This window comes from Schistocerca gregaria, chromosome 3 (assembly GCF_023897955.1).
Source record: "Schistocerca gregaria isolate iqSchGreg1 chromosome 3, iqSchGreg1.2, whole genome shotgun sequence".
In the NCBI taxonomy this organism is placed as follows: Eukaryota; Metazoa; Arthropoda; class Insecta; order Orthoptera; family Acrididae; genus Schistocerca; species Schistocerca gregaria.
The window spans coordinates 698,323,989-698,346,516 of NC_064922.1; the positions used below are offsets into that span (position 1 = coordinate 698,323,989).

At 38.9% G+C, this 22,528-nt stretch overlaps 1 protein-coding gene across 4 annotated transcripts in view; it reads left to right on the top strand.

Annotated features, from left to right (window-relative positions):
• The window catches only part of LOC126354709 (cholinephosphotransferase 1), a 180,342-nt gene that overhangs the window by 31,068 nt on the left and 126,746 nt on the right, over positions 1–22,528 (top strand). For 2 of the 4 annotated variants that reach the window (XR_007565376.1, XM_050004550.1), the window contains exon 5: positions 778–909. The exons of the other annotated variants lie outside the window; for them this stretch is intronic. Coding sequence is in view for 1 of the 2 variants with exons in the window: in XM_050004550.1 (XP_049860507.1) it covers positions 778–909 (132 nt within the window). In the remaining variant the exon portion in view is untranslated. The remainder of the gene's footprint in view (positions 1–777; positions 910–22,528) is intronic. 4 annotated transcript variants of the gene reach the window in all.

A 22,528-nucleotide genomic window follows, 5' to 3' on the forward strand; every position in this document is an offset into this window, starting at 1 on the left:
ACAGAAAGTAATTTTCTTTATTTATAGACACACTTTCAGGAAATGAGCATACTTTAATGCTTTATATTTTGTGCTTATAACAGTCTCTTTAATAACTTTTGTTATAGTTTTAATATTTTTTCAGTTTCGTCTTTCCTGTTAATCATCTTTAATTTTGGTATGAATTGTTTCAAGAAATTTCCTTTGTACTTAATTTTGTTTATAATGTTTGTTTCAGCATTGTTATGTTTCGACTGTAGCCAGGTGATGTCCTGTCCAAGGATTTTGGTTAATAAGATATTCAGATATGAAAAACATTGTAACTTGAATTCCTTGCATTAGTCTGTGCGTGTGTGTGTGTGTGTGTGTGTGAGTGTGTGTGTGTGTGTGTGTGTGTGCAGTAAATGATTTTGTTGTGATTATTCTTGTGAGCTTTGAATGTAGACGCACAATTTATTTTTAGATAATTGTATTTTCACACACACACACACACACACACACACAAAAACACACACAAAAAAACACACACACACACACACACACACACACACACACACACACACACACACACACACACAGACGCGAGAGATGAATGAGGAGACTTACAGTTTAATAGTTGTACAGATTCATGAAATTTGGTTGTCACATTGTCCATTTTTTTACACTTGTGGCCATTGTGTTTGTTACATTTGTTACATTAAATAACACATCCATTTCATGCCTGTGACAAAATCTATTTGATGTATTTTTGTTTTTACATTTTTCCATTTCATGTGATCATGTGAACTCTTTTTACAGATCCCTTACACTAGTTATGAAATGAAGTATTTACTAGGATTCTCGACCATTATTGTTGCGTCTGTAACACTCTACAAGAACTTTGTAGTCATTTTTACTGGCGGTGTAGGCAAAAATGGCTCAACAGTTGCCGTAAGTCAAGGAAAAAACATGCTTAGATTATGAATTGTAGGTTCTCTCCATCTTTCACTGATTTCTAACTATGAAAAATACAGTTAGATACAGTAAAAGATTAATGGGTGACAGTTAATGGAAAAACTAAAAGGTAATGCACAAAATGTTGTTTCAAAATGACAAGTTCATAATCAGAAAACATCCAGCAAAAATGGAATAGTTTTTAATTGAATAGTGATTCCTTTTACACAGAGTTCTCTTACAGTGTCTTTGACTTTACTTTTCATCCACTTGTTAACACAATAAGTTACAATAATTAATCTCTTAAACCTTAATGCAACTGTTAGGTGTGACGAAAATTTGATTAATTCCTCAGTATTAATAGTACACCGACAGTCACAGTTCTCCAGAACGGTACAAAAAAATTCTTCAGGTGATGTTTGAGAGTTCTAGTGCAAAATTGTTATGATCAGTATACAAAGGTAAGCCAACATTTTATTGATTATAAAATGCCTTTCATAGAGTACATAATGATAAGTTTATGGAAATTCCCAAAAGAATGGATATAGATCAGACACACATCTGCTGTATAGAGAATTTACATTGGAGTCGGAGAGCACATGTTACCTTTGATGACGAGGTCAGCAACTTGTTTATTATCCGTAGAAAATTCCAACAAGGGTGCATTCCTGTTATTCAGTTCGTACTCAGAAAGTATTTTTCAGGAAGCACCTAGTGATACAAAAAAAGGCATAAACATTAATGTAGTCTTTGCCTGTAACATTCCCCATGCTGATGACACAGTATTGATTGCGAATTACTTGTACGACCTTGAATAATCTGTCAACATAGTAGGTCTTGGTCTTAATTTTACCACCAAAAAGTTGTTTTACAAAACAGCCCAATTCCTTTACAAATGCAAATCTACAGTTCAGTGGCTCCTTAATACAAAGAGTAGACAAGTTTAAGTGTCCTGGGACGTGGGTCTATGAAGATTGCAAGCCATACATGGAAATAAAATGTCACATAGAGAACTCCCATAATGCCTTCATTAAATTTCAGAAAATTTTCTCAGATACAGACCTAGTGAGCTAAATTTGTTAGGTAAGATGTTACATTTGGTCTGAACTTCCATATGGTTCTGACACTTATGTATGATGACAGTGAGGAACACTGAGGCCTTTAAAATGTGCATTTTCTGCAAAATGCATACAATACTATTGACAGCAACAGTAACGAACACTGCCAAGTATTGCAAAGAATACATAAAACAGCGAGAAATTTTAACAATGTTTAAAAGAAGAAACGCTCACTACCACGGACATATCTTATGGAATATCAAGTACATTAAAAATAAAGATTCCAAGACTTACCAAGCGGGAAAGCGCCGGCAGACAGGCACATGAACAAAACACACAAACACACACACAGAATTACAAGCTTTCGCAACTGGCAGTTGCTTCGTCAGGAAGGAAGGAAGGAGAGGGAAAAATGAAAGGGTGTGGGTTTTAAGGGAGAGGGTAAGGAGTCATTCCAATCCCGGGAGCGGAAAGACTTCCCTTAGGGGAAAAAAAGGACAGGTGTACACTCGCACACACACACACACACACACACACACACACACACACACACACACACATATCCATCCGCACATACACAGACACAAGCAGACATATTTGAAATATGTCTGCTTGTGTCTGTGTATGTGCGGATGGATATGTGTGTGTGTGTGTGTGTGTGTGTGCGAGTGTACACCTGTCCTTTTTTTCCCCTAAGGGAAGTCTTTCCGCTCCCGGGATTGGAATGACTCCTTACCCTCTCCCTTAAAACCCACACCCTTTCATTTTTCCCTCTCCTTCCTTCCTTCCTGACGAAGCAACTGCCAGTTGCGAAAGCTTGTAATTCTGTGTGTGTGTTTGTGTGTTTTGTTCATGTGCCTGTCTGCCGGCGCTTTCCCGCTTGGTAAGTCTTGGAATCTTTATTTTTAATATATTTTTCCCATGTGGAAGTTTCTTTCTGTTTTATTTACATCATCATTAATTTGAACCCAGGAATATCAAGTACCAAATATATGCTTTTACAGTTGATAATACAAGGAAAAAATTGGGGTAAAAGAAGAAAGTGATCAAAAAGAATATCTTGGTTAGATCAAATTAAGTGGTGGACAGATTACCAAGTGCCAATCAACTACTACATAATACAGTCCATAGAATAAAAATACATTGTGTGATCACCAACCTCCATCAATGGATAGGCAGAAGAAAAGCATTGTATTATGTCCACGAGAAAGTTGAAATGTTACTGACCAGGCACAGCATTTATCTCTATGATACCAAATTGGTCCATCAAACAAACACGGATTGACTTTTGTTTAGACACTGGTGTGCTGTGATCATTTGTGACCAAGTGATGAGGTGGCGCAGTGGTTAGCACACTGAACTCGCATTTGGGAGGAAGACAGTTCAAACCTGCATCTGGACATTCGGATTTAGATTTGATTTAGATTTTTCGTTACTTCCCCAAATCACTTCAGGCAAATGCTGGGATGGTTCCTTTGAAAGGGAACAATGATATTACTGTTTAGCCACCCCCCCCCCCCCCCCCTCCCCTGCAATTCAACCAACCACCCAAATAGATGTTCAGCCATTTCAAAACAGGTCAGTGTAACATTATTCATGCTTAGTGCAATACAGAGAGCAGAGACCATGTTCCTGTTTCAGTGTAATGACAAAACATTGTACTGCTAACATGTTCAGCTTCCCTTGTCTTTTAAATAAGGACAACAAAAAAAGTGTCAGTCTTATGATGTCTTCAATACCAATTTCAAATTTTACTAACTAGCATTGAAAACCATGTTTATTTGAGATGCTGATACTGCAGAACTATTGGGTTCAGTATCAAAAGTTACTGGAGTGTGCCACTTTCCAAGTGCTACATGGAGTTTTGCAACAATGATGACGTTTTCAAAAAATAAAATTTGATGAACGTAAATTACTCAGTACAGTACTAAAGTATTCATATGTTTATGTTGCCAGATAAGTGTAATTTCAGGTAAATTTAAGTATTTTAAATACTGAACTGCATTGTGCAGAGTTAAACATCTGCCATGTACCTAATGAATTTAACTACCTCAACATGTGCATTACTTTTTAGTTTATCCAGTTTTCTCAAAGTTGCAGAGGACTAAAAATCAATTTTTATTTATACTAATACATGATTGAAGTCAGTTGATTTATATTGAGGTGGCAGTTAATCCTCCTTTGCTTTGGGTTGGCTTTTTCATCAGTTTTTTAATTTTCACTTAACAACCTGAAGTAAATGCATTGCTTAAGCACTTGCTCCTACTAAAAAAGAAAATTGTGTAGTTTGTACTACTAAATGTGTCCTAAACAATGGTTGCTTTCATATTTTCATCTGTAATGGTTACTGTAATAGGCAAGGGGTGAATACCAACTTCTTGGTGAAGCTGTTGTGGTCTCATATCAGCAAATAAATACGAGTGCAGCACTGGTTTTAAACCTTCTGCCAGTACACTATTGTTATATTGCATAATTTTACTTCCCACAGCATCACTGTGTGTGTGTGTGTGTGTGTGTGTGTGTGTGTGTGTGGGCACGTGCGCATGCAAGGGTGAGTGAGATGGGGGGGGGGGGGGGGGAGGAACAACAAATTCTTCAGGCAGTACTTGATCAGCAGTCACATCTGGCACTTTTGTGTGTTCCATTAACAACTATTGATCAAATTGGTATTCCCTCAAATACCTTTACTGTGTTACTTGTTTACTCATGGCAGACAGTCCACAGATTGTATTTTTGAACTCTTCCTCCCCCCCCCCCCCCCCCCCATTTACCAATTGTGCAGTGAGAGTATTTGTACGACTCATAAGTATTGTTCTTCCTCTCTTGTTCTATGTTTTATGTCAAAAACAGTGAGCAAGGTGGTGCAGTGGTTGTCACACTGGATTCACAATCAAGAGACAATCCCCCCCAAAGATCACCTTGTGCTCTTTCCCCAATGATCTCATTGTCAGTGTAATGTTAAACTCGTATCTGAGATTGGGGGGGGGGGGGGGGTGGGGGGGCGGGCATGTTATCATTCTGGCTTTCATATACTTATTTATTTTGGTTGAAGACAAGGACTTCCAGGTGCATAAATAGGTTAGCACTAGCGTATTATGCCATGTGTGAATGGGATAAATTTATGGAAAAGTACAATTTAACCATTTAGTTTCACCTTTCAGGTATTTTAAATACTGATTTAAAACAACGAATTTGCGCATATTTCTTGGAACATTAAAAGCTTCTGTTCTGTTTATGAAATTACTATGAAATGTGTTTTCCAAATTCTTTTTTCGTTATATTGTCATGAAGGATTATGTTAACATGTCTGAAATATGAGGGTAAGTTAAGAATTATCGAGACATTTTTAAAAAAACTTATTGCAGTAGGCATTCTGCATCCCGCGAACACATGCTTGAGTTGGTACTATTATGGGGACGTGTGTCTCATTTGACATTCATCGCAGCAAATGAGCTGGTAGTGACAGCATAAGCATATCCACCCCCACTAGCAGTTTGCACAAAAGAAGAAATAAGGGCAGTGATATTTCTTTGCTCAGAGGAAGTGAAAGTTGCTGAAATTAATCATAGACTGTTACACTCTGAGAACAGTACATTACAATGGACAAAGGTTTTTGAGTGGATTGAGAAGTTCAGAGGCGGCCGGACAAAGGTGATGGACAAACAGGAAGCAGGGTGCCCGTCAATGACCACAATGGCTGACAAAGTGGTGCAGGCTCAATTAATGGTTTTGACAAATAGGCGGGTTACTATCGATGGCTTAGTGTTTGCATTGAACATCAGTCATGGTTCTGCTTATACCATCGTCCATGATGAACTCGGCTTCAATAAAATTTGTATGTGATGCATGTCACAACAACTCACTAAAATGGCAAACTCAAAATGTCTTGAGACGTGCCAACACTTGCTCGATCCTTACAGAAGAGAAGACAAGTCATTTTTGGAAGGAATAGTGGCATGTGATGAAATATGGGCTCATCACTGTGAGCTAGAATCAAAATGCCATAGTATGGAGTAGAAGCATCGCGAATCACCAGTGAAGAAAAAATTCAGGTCTGCGGCATCGGTGGGAAAGGTTATGCTAAACATGTTTTGGGATGCAAAAGGGCATGTACTGGAAGATTACATGGAGAAGGGAAAAACCACCAACAAAGAATGTTACTGTGCACTGGTGACTTACAAACTTAACCAGCAGTTTGCAGCAAACAACAAGGTCTTGTGTCATGAAAAATGTTAGCTATTGCACAGTAATGCCCATCGTCACACAGCTTATTTCACCCATTCAGAAATCAGATTTTGACGTGCTGGAGCATCCACCTTACAGTCCAGATGTTGTTCCATCAGACTTTCATTTGTTTGGGCCGCTGAAAGACACTTTGTGAGGTCATTGATTTTCCTTGGACATACAGATGAAGGAGGTGGTGTATCAGTGACTTTGCAACCAACCAAAAACCTTCTTTTCGGCCGGAATTGATAAGCCTGTGGACTGCTGGACCAAGTGCATTTGAAAAACAATGTGTAAATTTTTGAAGTAAATAAAGTTTTGTATTAAGAGTCCACATAATTTTTGACTTACCTTCATATTTTCACATGAAAATAGGTCATGTTTGTGACAGAAAACTTTTCTCTAGTGATTGTGTGTGTGTGTGTGTGTGTGTGTGTGTGTGTGTGTGTGTGTGTGTGTGTTTGATTTAGTAACAACATTAATTTTTATGTATTTACCTTCATGGGAATTGTGCGGTAGGTGTTGACCGATGCCATTTTATAACATATTTCATTGGATTTTGTTGAACATTCCTGTGATCTACTGTGTTTGCATTGATTAACAAAATGAATGATGAAGTGTATAATCCTCCTTTAAATAGTCTTTAGCCCCAATTCTACTTTAATTCGTCAGATTTACCAAACTGAAGATTAATATTCAAGACCTGGTGACACGTGTTTTGTTGGTAACCTCCTTTGTCAGTTAAGTCTTTGGGAGTCATCCAACAAATGTTAATCAGGCATATGCCAACGTAGCAGTGAGGTTTCTGTGTTTGTTGCACTTAAAAACATTCTAGGCACATTTTGCAATGTCCCTTAAAGTTAAACCTGTTACCGTAGTAATAGTTCCACTACAATCAACACAGAATAAGAAATACAATCAACACAGAATAAGAAAGAAAAGTCTGCATTTTCCTTACTCAGTCACTTCCATAAACAATTCCTTGCCGTTTACTATTTGGTGTCAGCTACATTGATCTTGGTAGCCTGGATATTAATTTATACAAGTAGGTGGCTTTTGCTGCGGATTGTGGTAAACTATAATGCAAGTAAATAAACTAATTATGAAATTTGTATTTATTAGGTATCGCATCACGCCTAAGAGTCCATAAAAGTTCAAACACATTCCACTGATAACACAAAATTCTCCAAATCATGATTAATTTAAAATTTTGTTACATGATATCAATTATGTGTAACTTATTACAGATCAACACACTTCGCGAAGTAACAAAGTGGATAATGTTGTCATTTGGAACTCAACCCAGTACTGACATGTTAGCAGGACCTTGTGTGAACAATGACTTTTTGCTTCTGTTAACCTTGCACATAGTGTTCAAACATTGACTTACAGATCTTACATCTTTGCGTATGTTTGAGGATGACAGTTCCATATTATAAACAACACTTTTATTTTTGCATATTACTGTGACATGGTAAATGATGTCTGTATCTTTAATAGTTAGTGGCTTTTGTTAATAAGTAAAAGTAAGTGTTGGCAGTTCGATACTTACACTGCTAGTTCTATTCCACTGTAGCATAGTCATTGTCTGCTGTTGTGCTTTCATCTATGTCCTACTCTACTTTCAACCCCGGCTAGCATGAAAGTGAACTTGGATGAAAATGTGTGATAAACCCACAGTTGCCACTGTCTTTCATCGTCCACTCTGCTTCAGATTGGTATGTAATATTGCCTCGAGGTGAAGTTCCAAGTTATTTATTGTTAGTCATGCTGTCATGTGTTGTTAAACAAACAAATCCTAAAAAGTGTTCATTTGTGTTAACAGCCACAGCAGAATGGACTGAGTTTTTTAAATGATGGTCTGTTGCTTTCAGCTGTTGGAATTTTATTTTAAAATTACAATTTTGGCATTAAACCATTTTCAAGCATAAGAAAGCAAGATGAAACGTGTAAAAAAATTTATAGAAACTGTGGACACACATTACAGCAAAGTAATGAACCGAACCTTGTTGCTAAAAATGTGTCTTACTAACATTCGTCTATCACGCTACTACTGTAATTAGGACATCTCATGTGATTTCTATTAAAATGCACTGAATAAAATAATTAAAAGTTGTTAGTTCTGTAGTGGATAGATAAAAAAAATAGAATCACCAAGTGGTGGCAGAGCTTGCACATAAGAATGTTGTAATTTGCAAGCTTTCAGAGTCACTGGCTATGTCTTCAGGCATAAGTGTTGAAGGTGAAGGAAGAAGGGTGAAGGAAAAGGACTGGAGAGGTGTAGGAGAAGGGGTAGATTTCGGGAAAGTCTCCCAGAATTGGGGATTGGGAGATCTTTTCAAATCTCGTTCAGTGCAGTCCCCAACAATTAGTCTCTCTTTCTCATCCTGTATGGTAAGTCTCCCCTGATCCATGGTTCTGGGCGACTTTCCCAAACTCTACCCCTTTTCCTAGATCTCTACAGTCCTTTTCCTTCATCCTTCCCCTTCAACCCTCCTGCCTGAAGGAGGAGCCACTGATTCCAAAAGCTAACAAATTACAACAGTCTGTTATGTGTGTGTTCTGCCGCCACTCGGTGAGTAGATTTTTTTTTATCTATACAGTTAAATTATTCTGTCAGTAATTGATTGTTTTTGTGGTTCTATAATGGAGATGTCACAGAGTACACTTCCTGCTTCTGACCGGCTCCTGTGATTGGTCAGCTATTGTACAGTTGAAAAGTATTGAGACTTGGTGTTCATTTATCCACGTTACATTTAACAACATTATGAAGGATGCGTCAAGTCAGGCACAGGCAAAGTGAAAAAGAATTCTAGGAATATTTCAGCTTTCAAACTTTGTCCTTTATTGGAAGACGATGAACCCCCCCCCCCCCCCCCCCACACACACACACACAGAGACAAATGTACAGTTACATCTTTGAGCACTAAAGCAGGCCTCAGCACCCAAAGACGACAGTGCTTGTGTGTTTTACTTCTCAAAGAGGAGTTCGCTTGAAAGCTGAAATATTTCTGGCATTCTTTTTTATTACATCTTTGAGCACTAAAGCAGGCCTCAGCACCCAAAGACGACAGTGCTTGTGTGTTTTACTTCTCAAAGAGGAGTTCGCTTGAAAGCTGAAATATTTCTGGCATTCTTTTTTATAGTGTATATCTATGACTTAATGTGTCACCTGTGTGCTAAGTAGCATTCTGTCCTTCCCATATTGTTATTTCATCTTGGGCTGTCCATTGTTGTTTCACATTACCTTTACTCACTTCGGGGGTTAGCTGTCAAACTTCACTGCAATTGCTGACTGTCTTAAACTCTAGCTGCATTTAATATTAAAATTTTAATGAAGTGACAGTTTTGTGATATTTCTTCATCTGTGAACAGTTTTGAAACAGCTAATAATGCTGTTTGCCTGGTTGTTCGTATGTGTCATTAATTATAATGCACCTTTGGCAGCGCTGTGGGTGCATTGGACACTACTTTCACGTTTAGATGATGTCTCTTCATGAGGTCTGTTACCTCCTCCTTAAAGACCCTTCTGCAAATTTTATTATGGAACGGTTTTGAATACTGCTGTTTTAAAATTGATAGCAACATTTCACCTAAAGATGTCTTTGTTTTCAAAAACTTCTTGTAAATTCTTTGAACATACTCAGAACTCTTACTTGGGTAACACAGACATTTAGTTTATTTTGTTCAGTAACAGTGAAATTTTACCTTGAGTGAGAAGTGTGGGCTTTGTCGAGGGTTGTTGAGTAGTGGGTTACGGTGTGGGATTCATTCAAAATATTTTCATTGGGTGAGGTAGCCAGTGTGCATTCTACCTAGATCCTCTCCTGGGAATCTAGAATCTATAGTAGAAATAAGTTGATAGACAAGCAGGAGCGTAAGATCTTTGGCCTTCAGATGTAGTTACAATACGCAAAGGAGGAACTAGATAGGTTGAGGAGGATGAAGGGTGCTGGGGAATGGGAACTGGCAGTTGGCAAGAAGGGAGTTAGGAGAAGGTATTCAGATAGTTTTACTTTGCATATATGCAATAGATTTGACCGTCAGAGTTGAGTGAAGAGGAGACTCTTGTAGCTGTAGCTGTAGGTGCAGGTGTAGCAGTCCTTAGCAATTAGGAGGCCCAAGTTTAACAGAAAGAAAAAGGTTGTGCTGCTAGGTAGTTCACACAGTAGAGATGTGGGCCAGCAGTTGCAGCAAGTGTCGGGGTGTGAGTACCAACTCACCAGCATTGTGAAGCCTAGTGCAGGGTTGGGTCAGGTGACTGACATCATAGGGGAGTTATGTAGGAATTGTACGGAACAGAATCGGGTAGTGATTATGGGTAGAGCAGGGAATAGTCTTTATAGGGACAGGAAATATGAAGTAGGTGGTGACCTGGTAAAGATAGATACTCAAAACTTGTGCACTAATGTTTCAGCATAATGATCGGCTTCATCTTAATGCAGTTTTTAGGCATGTTGACCTGGGGCTGGAGAAGGCCCTGATGGCAGAAGGCATGGGTCACACTTCAGTGATGCCTGTTGAGTCTATGAGTAGATCAGATTTCACTAGGCATGGCCTGCACCTCAATAGGTGTGGGAAGGGGAGGCTGACAAAGCTTATAGGTGATGGTGTAGTGGTTGGGGGTGGGAACACTCACAGGAAAAATTCCTGTAGTAGTTGGTGTTACAGCAGCATCTTTTTTAGATTGAAGTCAGCTGATAGGTATACCTGCTTAAAGTAAGTCCCTCTAACTAAGGGTTCACCTTCAGAGGAGGTCAGGTATCCAAGTAGAGAAGGAATTAACATAGTTCATCAAAATATAAAAAGTATTAGAGATAAAGTTAGTGAACTGCTTATAAATATTTACTCTGACATTTTTGGTATAACAGAGCACCACTTAGATAATTTGACGATTCAGAGGCTTCCTTTACCAGGATATAGATTAGCTGGATGTTTTTCAGGGAGTTCCTTGCTGGGTGAGGGAGTGGCCATATATGTAAAAAAACAGTATTCCGTTTGAGCCTATAGACATATCATGGCATTGCACTGAACACGTATTTGAATGTAGTGCAGGGGCAGTTGAATTTAGTGAAACTAAACTCGTAAATGTTGTTGTTTTTATAGGTCACCTAACTCTGACTTCAGAGCATTTCTGCTTAAGCTAGAGAGGGTTCTCGTTTATCACTTTATAGGAAATACCAGAAATTAGATACATGTGGTGACCGTTCAGTATTAATTTTGTATATGAATGTGCAAGAGAAAAGATATTTGTAGATCTCTTAAATTCAAATGATCTAATGCAGACTGTTTTTTCCAACTAGGGAGCGGGGGAACAGCAGCACAGTATTTTTAATCATCCATCATTTCTGGATGGGCATTCTGTTGTTAGTAAAAGGGCGAATAGTCTTTCAGACCATGATGCTCTAGAATGCATTTTTACTCAAACAAATTTCACATACAATTACAAACTGCGTAGGAAAGCTAATCCAATGGCAGTAGAGGGTTTTTTAAATCCCATTAATTAACAAGAGTGGCAGGATGTTCATATGCTGATAGAGGACAAATATAATGCTTTCCTTAACAGATTTCTCATGCTCTTTGAGAGTTGTTTTCCATTAGAATATTCTAAACAGGGAACTAGCAGTAAAAGGCAGCCGGGGTGGCTGACTAGTAGGATAAGGTTATTTTGTAGAACAAAGTACGAATTATATCAAAATGTTAGAAGAAATCACAATCAAGCTACAGTAGCCCATTACAAACAGTATTGTAAGTTGCTTAAAATGTTATTAGAAAGGCAAAGAGTATGTGGTATGCAAATAGAATAGCTAATTCACAGGATAAAATTAAAACCATGTGGTCAGTTGTGAAGGAAGTGACTAGTCAGCAGCACAAGGTCAGCGATATAAAGTCAGTTCATAGTAAAAATATTTCTGTTACTGGTAAGTCAGGTATATGTACGGAACATAACAATCATTTTCTGAGCATTGCTGGTGAGTTAAATAAAAACTTAATTTCTTCAGGGAATGATATAACACTCCTGGAAATTGCCTTTTTGAGACATATCTAAAGTACTCCTCTGTGATACTTACAAGGGGGGAATTAAGTCTATAATTAAATCACTGGAGACTAAGGACTCCCATGGGTATGGTGGAGTGCCTAGCAGAATATTAAAGTACAGTGCTGCACATCTTAACCCTGTACTTAGCCATATTTCTAATATTTCCTTTAAGAGTGGTCAGTTTCCTCAACATTTAAAGTACTAAGTAGTAAAGCTGCTTTATTAAAATTGAGAAAGTGATAATGTAGACAATCTTAGACCTATTTCTATGCCTTAAGTGTTTGCTAAAGTTATTGAAAAGGCTGTGTAAGGAAGGATAATTGATCATTTTATAACACATAATTTGCTATCAAACGTGCAGTTCGGATTTAGGAGTCATTTAACAACCGAAAATTATATTCTCTGTTCTCTGAGGTACAGGATGCATTAAATAAAAGGTTTCAAATGCTGGGCATATTTTTTGATGTAACTCAGATGTTTGATTGTGTTGATCACAAAGTGTTGCTCAAGAAGTTGATCATTATGGAGTATGGGGAGGAGCTCACAATTGGTTCACCTCTTATTTTAACAACAGACAGCAAAAGGTCATTATTCACCGCGCTGAGAATGGCTGTGGCATGGGGTACGGTCAAATAGGGAGTGCCCCAGGGATCAGTGCTGGAGCCATTTCTGTTCCTTATTTATATAAATGATTTGCCCTCTAGTATTACAAGTAATTTAAAAAAAAAAAATTCTGTTTGCTGATGACACTAGCTTGGTAGTAAAGGCAACATTGACTCTGTTCCAAATAATGCAGTTCATGACATAACTTCATGGCTTGAAGAAAATAAATTAACACTAAATAACTCTCTCTCTCTCTCTCTCTCTCTGTGTGTGTGTGTGTGTGTGTGTGTGTGTGTGTGTGTGTGTGTGTGTGTGTGTGTGTGTGTGCTTCAGTCCAGAGCAAGCTTCTTCATCTCCCAGTACCAACTGCAACCTACATCCTTCTGAATCTGTTTTGTGTATTCATCTCTTGGTCTCCCTCTACAATTTTTACCCTCCATGCTGCCCTCCAATACTAGATTGGTGATCCCTTGATGCCTCAGAATATGTCCTACCAACCAATCCCTTCTTCTAGTCAAGTTGTGCCACAAATTTCTCTTCTCTCCAATTCTATTCAATACCTCCTCATTAGTTATGTGATCTACCCATCTAATCTTCAGCATTCTTCTGTAGCACCACATTTTGAAAGCTTCTATTCTCTTTTTTACTAAACTATTTATCGTCCATGTTTCGCTTCCATACATGGCTATACTCCATACAGATACTTTCAGAAATGACTTCCTGACACTTAAATGTATACTCGATATTAACAAATTTCTCTTCTTCAGAAACGCTTTCCTTGCCATTGCCAGTATACATTTTATATCATCTCTACTTCAACCATCATCAGTTATTTTTCTCCCCAAATAGCAATACTCATTTACTACTTTAAGCGTCTCATTTCTTAATCTAATTCCCGCAGGATCACCCGATTTAATTCGACTACATTCGACAATCATAGCATTTCATTATCCTCATTTTGCTTTTTTTGATGTTCATCTTATATCCTTCTTTCAAGGCACTGTCCATTCCATTCAACTGCTCTTCCAAGTCCGTTGCTGTCTCTGACAGAATTATGATGTCATCAGCGAACCTCAAAGTTTTTATTTCTTCTCCTTGGATTTTAATTCTTACTCCGAATTTTTCTTTTGTTTCCTTTACTGCTTGCTCAATATACAGATCGAATAACATCGGAGAGAGGCTACAACCCTGTCTCATTCCCTTCCCAACCACAGCTTTCCTTTCATGTCCCTCAACTCTTATATAATTGCCATCTGGTTACTGTACAAATTGTAAATAGCCTTTCGCTCCCTGTATTTTACCCCTGCCACCTTCAGAATTTGAAAGAGTTTTTACAGTTTCTAACACACAGTTCAGCAAAACCATACATTTTAATGTCACAGAATGGGTATATGATTAGTGAAACTGAACACTTCAAATTTCTAAGTGTTCAGGTATTGAGCAAACTGTCATGGAAAGGCCACATTCAGGATCGTGTTCAGAGACTTAATGCTGCCATTTTTACTATTCGAATAGTATCTGAAGTAAGTGATTGTTCAGTACGAAAATTAGTCTACTTTGCTTATTTTAATTCGCTTATGTTGTATGGTATTATGTTTTGAGGTAACTCTTCCCGTTCTAAAAGAATGTTTTTGGCTTATAAACAGGCAGCTCCGGCAATAAGTGGTGTTAGTTCACGAACCTGTTGTTTACCTGTGTTCACTAGTCTGTGTATTTTGACATTGCCCTCTTGATACAGATTTTCTTTACTGTCATTTTTATATCAGCTTATTCCCAAGAATTAGCAGCTTTCACTCAGTTAGTACTTGGCCGAAATCCAATCTGCATTTGGATCTGACGTCCTAGCTCTTGTGCAGAAAGATGTGCAGCATAGTGCTGCATCCATTTTCAGTAAGCTACCACTAGAATTCCAAAATCGTGGCAGTAATCCACGTGCTTTGAAATTGAAACTGAAGAGTTTGCTCATGGTTCACTCCTTCTATTCGTTTGAGGATTTCTTTGAAAAATTAAGCTAATTCGTATGTTATATTTTTGATTTGATTACTTAAACTTATGGCTTGACTTTTTTTGGGTTCATAAATATTTTATCTGCTAAAATTAAACAGTGGAAAATCCGGGATGGAATGTAACAATATGGGAGAAGGAAAGTTGCTACTCACCATATAGCGGAGATGCTGAGCTGCTATAGGCACAATAAAAAGATTCACCCAATCATAGCGTTCCGCCATTAAGGCCGTTGTCAGCAGTACACACACACACACACACACACACACACACACACAAGCGCACTCTGTGTGTGCAAGTGCAACTTACACACATGAGCAGTCTCAGAGAGCTGAAACTACACTGCGAGCAGCAGGAGCCACTGGTGCATGATGGGAGTGGTGACTGGGTGTGGGTAAGGAGGAGGCTGGGATGGGGAGGGGTAGTATGGTGGGAGCGGAGGACAGTGAAGTGTTGCAGTTTAGACGGAGGGTAGGAGAGAAGGTGCTGAGGGCCCTATTTGGAGCGTTGTTTGCTTTACTCCACAAATTATTTACTTTCAAACAGGAAAGTATTGTGTTTATCTCTTAATGGATCAACTTGAAATCATAAATCACACTTACCGTATTTACTCGAATCGAAGCCGCACTCGAATCCATGCCGCACCTGTAATATGAGACTCGAAATCAAGAAAAAAAATTTTCCCGAATCTAAGCCACACCTGAAATTTGAGACTCGAAATTCAAGGGGAGAGAAAAGTTTTAGACCACACCTCCAAATCGAAACAAAGTTGGTCCATTGTAACATGAGAGACAATTTAGGTCTATTAGATGAAGATAAAGCTACAGTAGTTTGGTTTGAGTCGTAAGCTTAACAGTTAATCTTTACCAAGTAGCTATTGCTATGTGTCAGGCGCTCCGTCCTTATTTGTAGGGTACCCTTCCTTTTTCACGTGCTTCGTTTGGTTTGAATCGATTGCTTATTTTGCTTTGATCTGATAAGTGTTGTTCTCTTTGTTATTGGTGTTTTTCACTTCACTTTAAGCTGAAACTGCATTATTTTAATGCGTTGTGCATTGTTTGTCGCATTCTGATAATGAATGCTTACGACCTGTCGCCGCTCGCGGTATGTCTTGCTTTTGTGCGCGCTACCGCGGCTTACAATAAAAAGAAGAGAGAGGAATTGTCTCATAAGTGAAACAATGGCAAGACTGCTATTTGTTGTTACTTACACTGCTGATTTCTTTCATAATGATCAACAAGAACCAAATAATAGACTGTGTATGATAGAAGATGTTCTGAACGAGAGTAGGGAAATTTTTTCTCTGTTTGAAAATCTTTGCAGACGCCTCTTTGGCACATTACATTCTGCACATAAATTAGTCAGATTTAAAAATCTAGTCAGTTGCCGTGCTTGATTTCTGTCTGTATCACTATTCAGCATAAGAATAATACGAATATAAACATGACATGATATGTATCTTCTTCTAGCTGTTGTCTCACTCTAGTTTCGTAGTTAATTAGGCAGACAGGATTTAAATGAGATAGCGGCAAACACGAAAGAATACATGGCATAATGTTTACATTCTTCTACCTTTTCTTTTAATTTATTTACTAACGCAGAAGTTTTGGCGCCAGTATTTATCTTCGTGCCTGCAAAGCATGCCTGTGTAGCGCTACATATATTAGACGGCAGAAGTTAGTTGTGGCGGCACCTACCAACATTTTTCAGAACTTCCGCTTACTATGCACTCGATTCTAAGCCGCAGGCGGGTTTTTGGATTACAAAAACCGGGAAAAAAGTGCGGCTTAGATTCGAGTAAATATGGTAACTCTTCTAATTTTTTAAAAAAAAATTCCTTTTTGGTCCGCACCCAAGATGCTGGAATTTAAAATGACCAGAGGTACAGTCTGCGACATTGTTGAACAGCATAGCAATAATGATATTCCTGGGTCGTTGTATGGTACAGCTTTTGTAACATGTCAGTGACAAACACCACTGGAGTCCTCTGGTCAGGAGCATGTGGGAGGCACAAGGAACACAAAGAATCAGGAACTATAATGTGGTAGCAGCATGGCGAGTCAGCAGTTTATTGCCGAGGCACTGGCACCTTCAAATTCATAAAGTAGCAATGATACTATGAGAAGGAAAGTTGCTACTCACCATATAGCAGAAATGCTGAGTTGCAGATAGGCACAACAAAAAGATTTTCTCACTTAAAGCTTTTGGCCAATGGCCTTTGTCAACAAACACACACACACCTACCTCTTACAATTTTTTGTTGTGCCTTTCTGCGACTCAGCATCTCCGCTATATGGTGAGTATCAACTTTCTTTCTCTCATATTGTTATTTTATCTGCTATTACTTTTATGCCGTACATTCATGTACTGACACGTTCCATGACCTTGGAGATTTGCTTCTCAATTTGGTGCTACGAAATTAGACATGTAAATAAGTAAGTAAATATATAAATAACATTCCTGTGTTCTTTGAACCACCTAGTTACTTACACAACCTAGCAGCACACCTCTTTAATTTCTTCTGTATCTTTCTTCAATCAGACCTTATTTGGAACCTAGACACTTCAGCAGCAGCGCTCAAGGCCACACCAGCTTGCCCCTACATTGATTTAGCATGTTGCCACTTTGCAGCTCACCACTACATAATTATGTTACACATAATAAAACAATGGAAAATCCAGGGTGGAATGGAACAATATTATGAAAAGGATAGTGGCAACTCGCCATGTAGTGGAGATGTTGAATTGCAGATAGGCTCAACAAAAAGACTTACTGAAAGTGAGCTTTGGCCAATAAGGCCTTTGTCAAAATTACACACACACACACACACACACACACACACACACACACACACGTGCGCTCGACCATAGCCTCTGCCAGCTGAAGCCAGACTGCATCAGTGCATGATGGGGTGGGGGTAAGGAGGAGGCTAGAGTGGGGACGGATAGAGATATCAGGGTAGGGGTAAGGGGATAGTTGGAGAGAGGGCAGGGCAGCTAGGTGCATTTGGGAGGTTAGACGGAGGGGCGGGGGAGTAGCAGAAAAGGTGAGAAATAAAGACTAAAGGTGTGGTGGTGGAATACAGGGCTGTGTAGTGCTGGAATGGAAGCAGTGAAGGGGCTACATGGGTGAGGACAGTGACTAAAGATGGTTGAGGCTAAGAGGATTACAGGAATGTTGTTGATGTGAAGGATCCAGATGGCATAGGCTGTGAAGCAATCATTGAAATTAAGTGTGTCGTGTTTTGTGGCATGTTCAGCAACTAGGTGGGCCAGCTGTTTATTGGTCACAGTCATTCATGCGGGCAGACAGCTTATGGATTGTCATGCCCACAAAGAATCAGCACAGTGGTTGCAGCTTAGTTTGAAGGGATAAGTGATTTTAGTGATTGGACTGGAGTAAGTGGTGATGGAAGGAAGTATGGGACAAGTCTTGTGTCCAGGTTTATTACAGGGATGTGAGCCATGAGGAAAGGGATTGGGAACAGGGATTGTATAATGATGGACAAGGATATTGTGTAGGTTCGGTGGTAGGCAGAATACCACTGTGGGAGGAGTGCACCCTACCAATCAGATTCAACCAAAGATCAATGATGAACCCTGCTGCCTGACTCAGTTCACTGCTCCATCCAACTGCAATCCACACCTATTGCCCCCAAATTGCTCCCAATTAACTTTCCACAGTGCAGCAGCACTTAACTGTCCCCTACCCCTATCCTGCTATCCCTCCCCAACCCCCAGACTTCTCCTGGTCTCCACCATCTGCTTGCTTCTGTCATCATGCACTGCTGCTTGCATTCTGGCTTTAGCTGCTAAACACTGTCCTTTTGTGTGTGTGTGTGTGTGTGTGTGTGTGTGTGTGTGTGTGTGTGTGTGTGTCTGTCTGTCTGTTATGTAATTTCAACCGGGCCTTGTGGACTGAAAGCTCAGTTTCCAACAGTCTTTCTTATTGTGCCTATCTGCAATTCAGCATGGCAACTATCCTTTCCATAATCATGTTATACATCACTATTTAAATGACATGATTGTTTGCAGCAGCATACCACTAGTACTATTACTCATTCTCAAGCAAATTATCTTTCATTTATCCATACATTTTTGTTTATTGCCATGTCCTCATCATAATAGTTGGAGTTATGAATAGTTTAGGAAGGGACAGATTGCTACTTACCGTAAAGAAGACTCATTAGGTTGCAGATACCCACAATTAAGACGCCTACATGAAGCATTCGGTCACAGCCTTCATCAGTAAAAGAGAGAGACACACACACCATTCGTACATACAAGCAAGCACACCTAAGGCACATATGACCTTCAACTCCAGCATCTCAGGTCAGAATGCTGATATGCTGGAGTCGACAGTAGTGTGTGCATGAGGTGGGCTTGCATGTGTAAATGAATGGTGTGTGTCTCTCTTTTACTGATGAAGGCTGTGGCTGTCTTTTTCTGCATTAATGATATTCCTACCAGGAGTTTCCATTGTTTGATAATTTGGACTAAGCTTTGCTCGATCTTCTGTTTCCAGATACCTTCATGTTCATTATCATCATCTATCAAAAGATTCACTGTGTTTTTTGCTCCTCCAGTTTTCTTATGATTGTTTTCAGGAAGTAGTGTCCACATTTTCACATCTTGCAGTTTTTGTTTACTGATAGTTGTGTATCATTTCATATAGCTGAAAATCATTCAGAAAACTCTAAAATAAATAGTCATATAGACTGAAATTTATTAGATAAGTATTGCTGTTTTCAACCAAATATCCCACCTAGTGATGATGAGGAGAGGTAGTAAATTAGTATGAACTTTTGTATTGTTGACAGAGATTATTCCAAAGATTATTTTAATGAAAGATACAAACTTGTTCATTTATGAGTATTTCTCTTTTAATGCTTCACAAACTCGTAGAAATATGTAGTCGTGTTTTAAACTATAAAACCTAGATATCAGATTGAAAAATGGAATTGTCATATAAGAAGCTTTGACCTCTAAGCATCATCTATAGTCGTTCATATTTTACTTCTATCTCAGCCCACATCATAAAACATGGCATCGTCACTTTCCTCAACAAAGAACGTCAACAGAAGCATAAATTTCACTTGCTCTCCAAAGATCCCATTGAAATATTCAGTATGTGTCTGCTTTGCCCATTAGTGATTTCATCTAGAATAAAGTACAGCTCACACACTTCAACTAGGCCCATCTCCGGTTGGTGCAAATCTGATGACTTTGTGCCACTCCAGAATGTGTACAGTTGGTGCTAATCTTAGTTATCTAACAGTATTTTGCACCATTGCAGTAAGTAGTCATTGCGAATATTGTGTTGATTTGTTTTTGGTGTGAAACGAGGAGGCTGTATCTGGTACTTTAGTGGTGCATTAACACATTATACGTGTTTTTCTTTTGTAAGCTGGCTGCTTTCAGAGGCAAGGCTTTTCCCAATAGCCAATGTTCTTAAGAGCTGACTACAAGCTTCTGCTCATAGTATTCTCCACTCAGTAGCTAAGTTAAAGTGTGTGATCGGTACACTGATTCATGAGCTGCTACTTATCTGATTTTTGACAGCTTTTTCTTCTGATAAGGACTGAAGTACTCTTACTTAAGAACAGCCTTTACATTATACTTCTTCAGAAACAATTTCATAATGGAATTGTTTAGCTTGGAAAGGGGACTACCACATGATAGTAACACTGTGTCATAAAATAATTCATTCCTACTTTAATCAAACAATGGAAAATCCCAGATGGAATGAAACAATATTATGAGAACGAAAGTTGCTACCCACCATATAGCGGAGATGCTGAGTCGCAGATAGACACGACAAAAAATTGTGAGAGTTGAGTTTGCGTGTGTGTGTGTGTGTGTGTGTGTGTGTGTGTGTGTGTGTGTGTGTGTGTGTGTGTGTGTGTCTGCTGTTGACAAAGGCCATTGGCCAAAAGCTTTAAGTGAGAAAATCTTTTTGTTGTGCCTATCTGCAACTCAGCATCTCTGCTATATGGTGAGTAGCAACTTCCTTCTCATAATATCATTGCTACTTTATGAATTTGAAGGTGCCAGTGCCTTGGCAAGAAACTGCTGACTCACCATGCTGCTACCATGTTATAGTTCCTGATTCTTTGTGTTCTTCGTGCCTCCCCCATGCTCCTGACCAGAGGATTTCAGTGGTGCTCGTCATCGTTTGTCATTGACATGTTACAAAAGCTGTACCATACGACGACCCTGACTGTCATTATTGCTATGCTGTTCAACAGTGTCGTAGACTCTACCCGTGGTCATTTTATATTCCAACATCTTCAGTGCAGACCAAAAAGGAAAATTTTTTTTAAAAATTAGGAGAGTTAAGTGTGATTTATGATTTTAAGTTGACCCATTAAGAGATACACAAAATACTTCTCTCTCTCTCTCTCTCTCTCTCTCTCTCTCTCTCTCTCTCTCTCTCTCTCTCTCTCTCCCTCTCTCTCTCCCTCTCTCCCCCACCCCCCACCCCCTCCCCCTTCCCACCTACTGCTTTTAAAAGTTTTAAGCATTAGGTTCTCATCTCCAGGCAGCGGCAGTGGTGTAGATTCTCTATGGTATCCCTTTTTCAACCTATGATGTCATTGCTTCAGTGAAACCATGACTTATTTACTCTTCATGTTCATCTAACATTGTCTACTGGCCTTAATCATGACATGTTGTTATGCTTAAAAAGAATCATTAAATATAAGTGCTGGTAATTTAAGAAATCTTGTATTCGTAAGGTAATCCATACTTGATTACGTGATGTGAGATTATTTGCAGGGGTAGTACGGTGAACATGTTTTTCTGATTTTTTATTTGAGAGTCTGAATCATCTGCAGAATTAAGTATGCCATTAGTGGTTGTCAGGGTTTCAAATAGTTTGAAAATAAGCGGGAAAGTGCCGGCAGACAGGCACATGAACAAAACACACAAACACACATACAGAATTACTAGCTTTCGCAACCGATGGTTGCTTCTTCAGGAAGGAGAGGGAAAGACGAAAGGATGTGGGTTTTAAGGGAGAGGGTAAGGAGTCATTCCAATCCCGGGAGCGGAAAGACTTCCCTTAGGGGAAAAAAAAGGACAGGTACACACCTGTCCTTTTTTTTCCCCTAAGGGAAGTCTTTCCGCTCCAGGGATTGGAATGACTCCTTACCCTCTCCCTTAAAACCCACATCCTTTCGTCTTTCCCTCTCCTTCCTGAAGAAGCAACCATCGGTTGCGAAAGCTAGTAATTCTGTGTGTGTGTTTGTGTGTTTTGTTCATGTGCCTGTCTGCCGGCACTTTCCCGCTTGGTAAGTCTTGGAATCTTTGTTTTTAATATATATATAAATATATATATATATATATGTGTGTGTGTGTGTGTGTGTGTGTGTGTGTGTGTGTGTGTGTGTGTGTGTGTGTGTGTGTACTCATTGTTTATTGTGTGGTGTTGAAAGAATGCAGGATTTTACTATGAACTCTGTTCCACAATTCAGCAGCTGGTGGTAATATGTGGTAGCAGCAGTTTTGGCTTTAAATTATGAAAAATCATTGTACTTAATTATTCTTAACCTGCCTTCTTCGTAGGTATCTCACTGGTGTTTGGCTGTATTCTGTACTTCTCATTTACTAACATTACTTGTTTTTCAGAACCAGCATCATAAAACAACAACAAAACAAAAATGAAAGTCTTATCAGTTTTATATTTT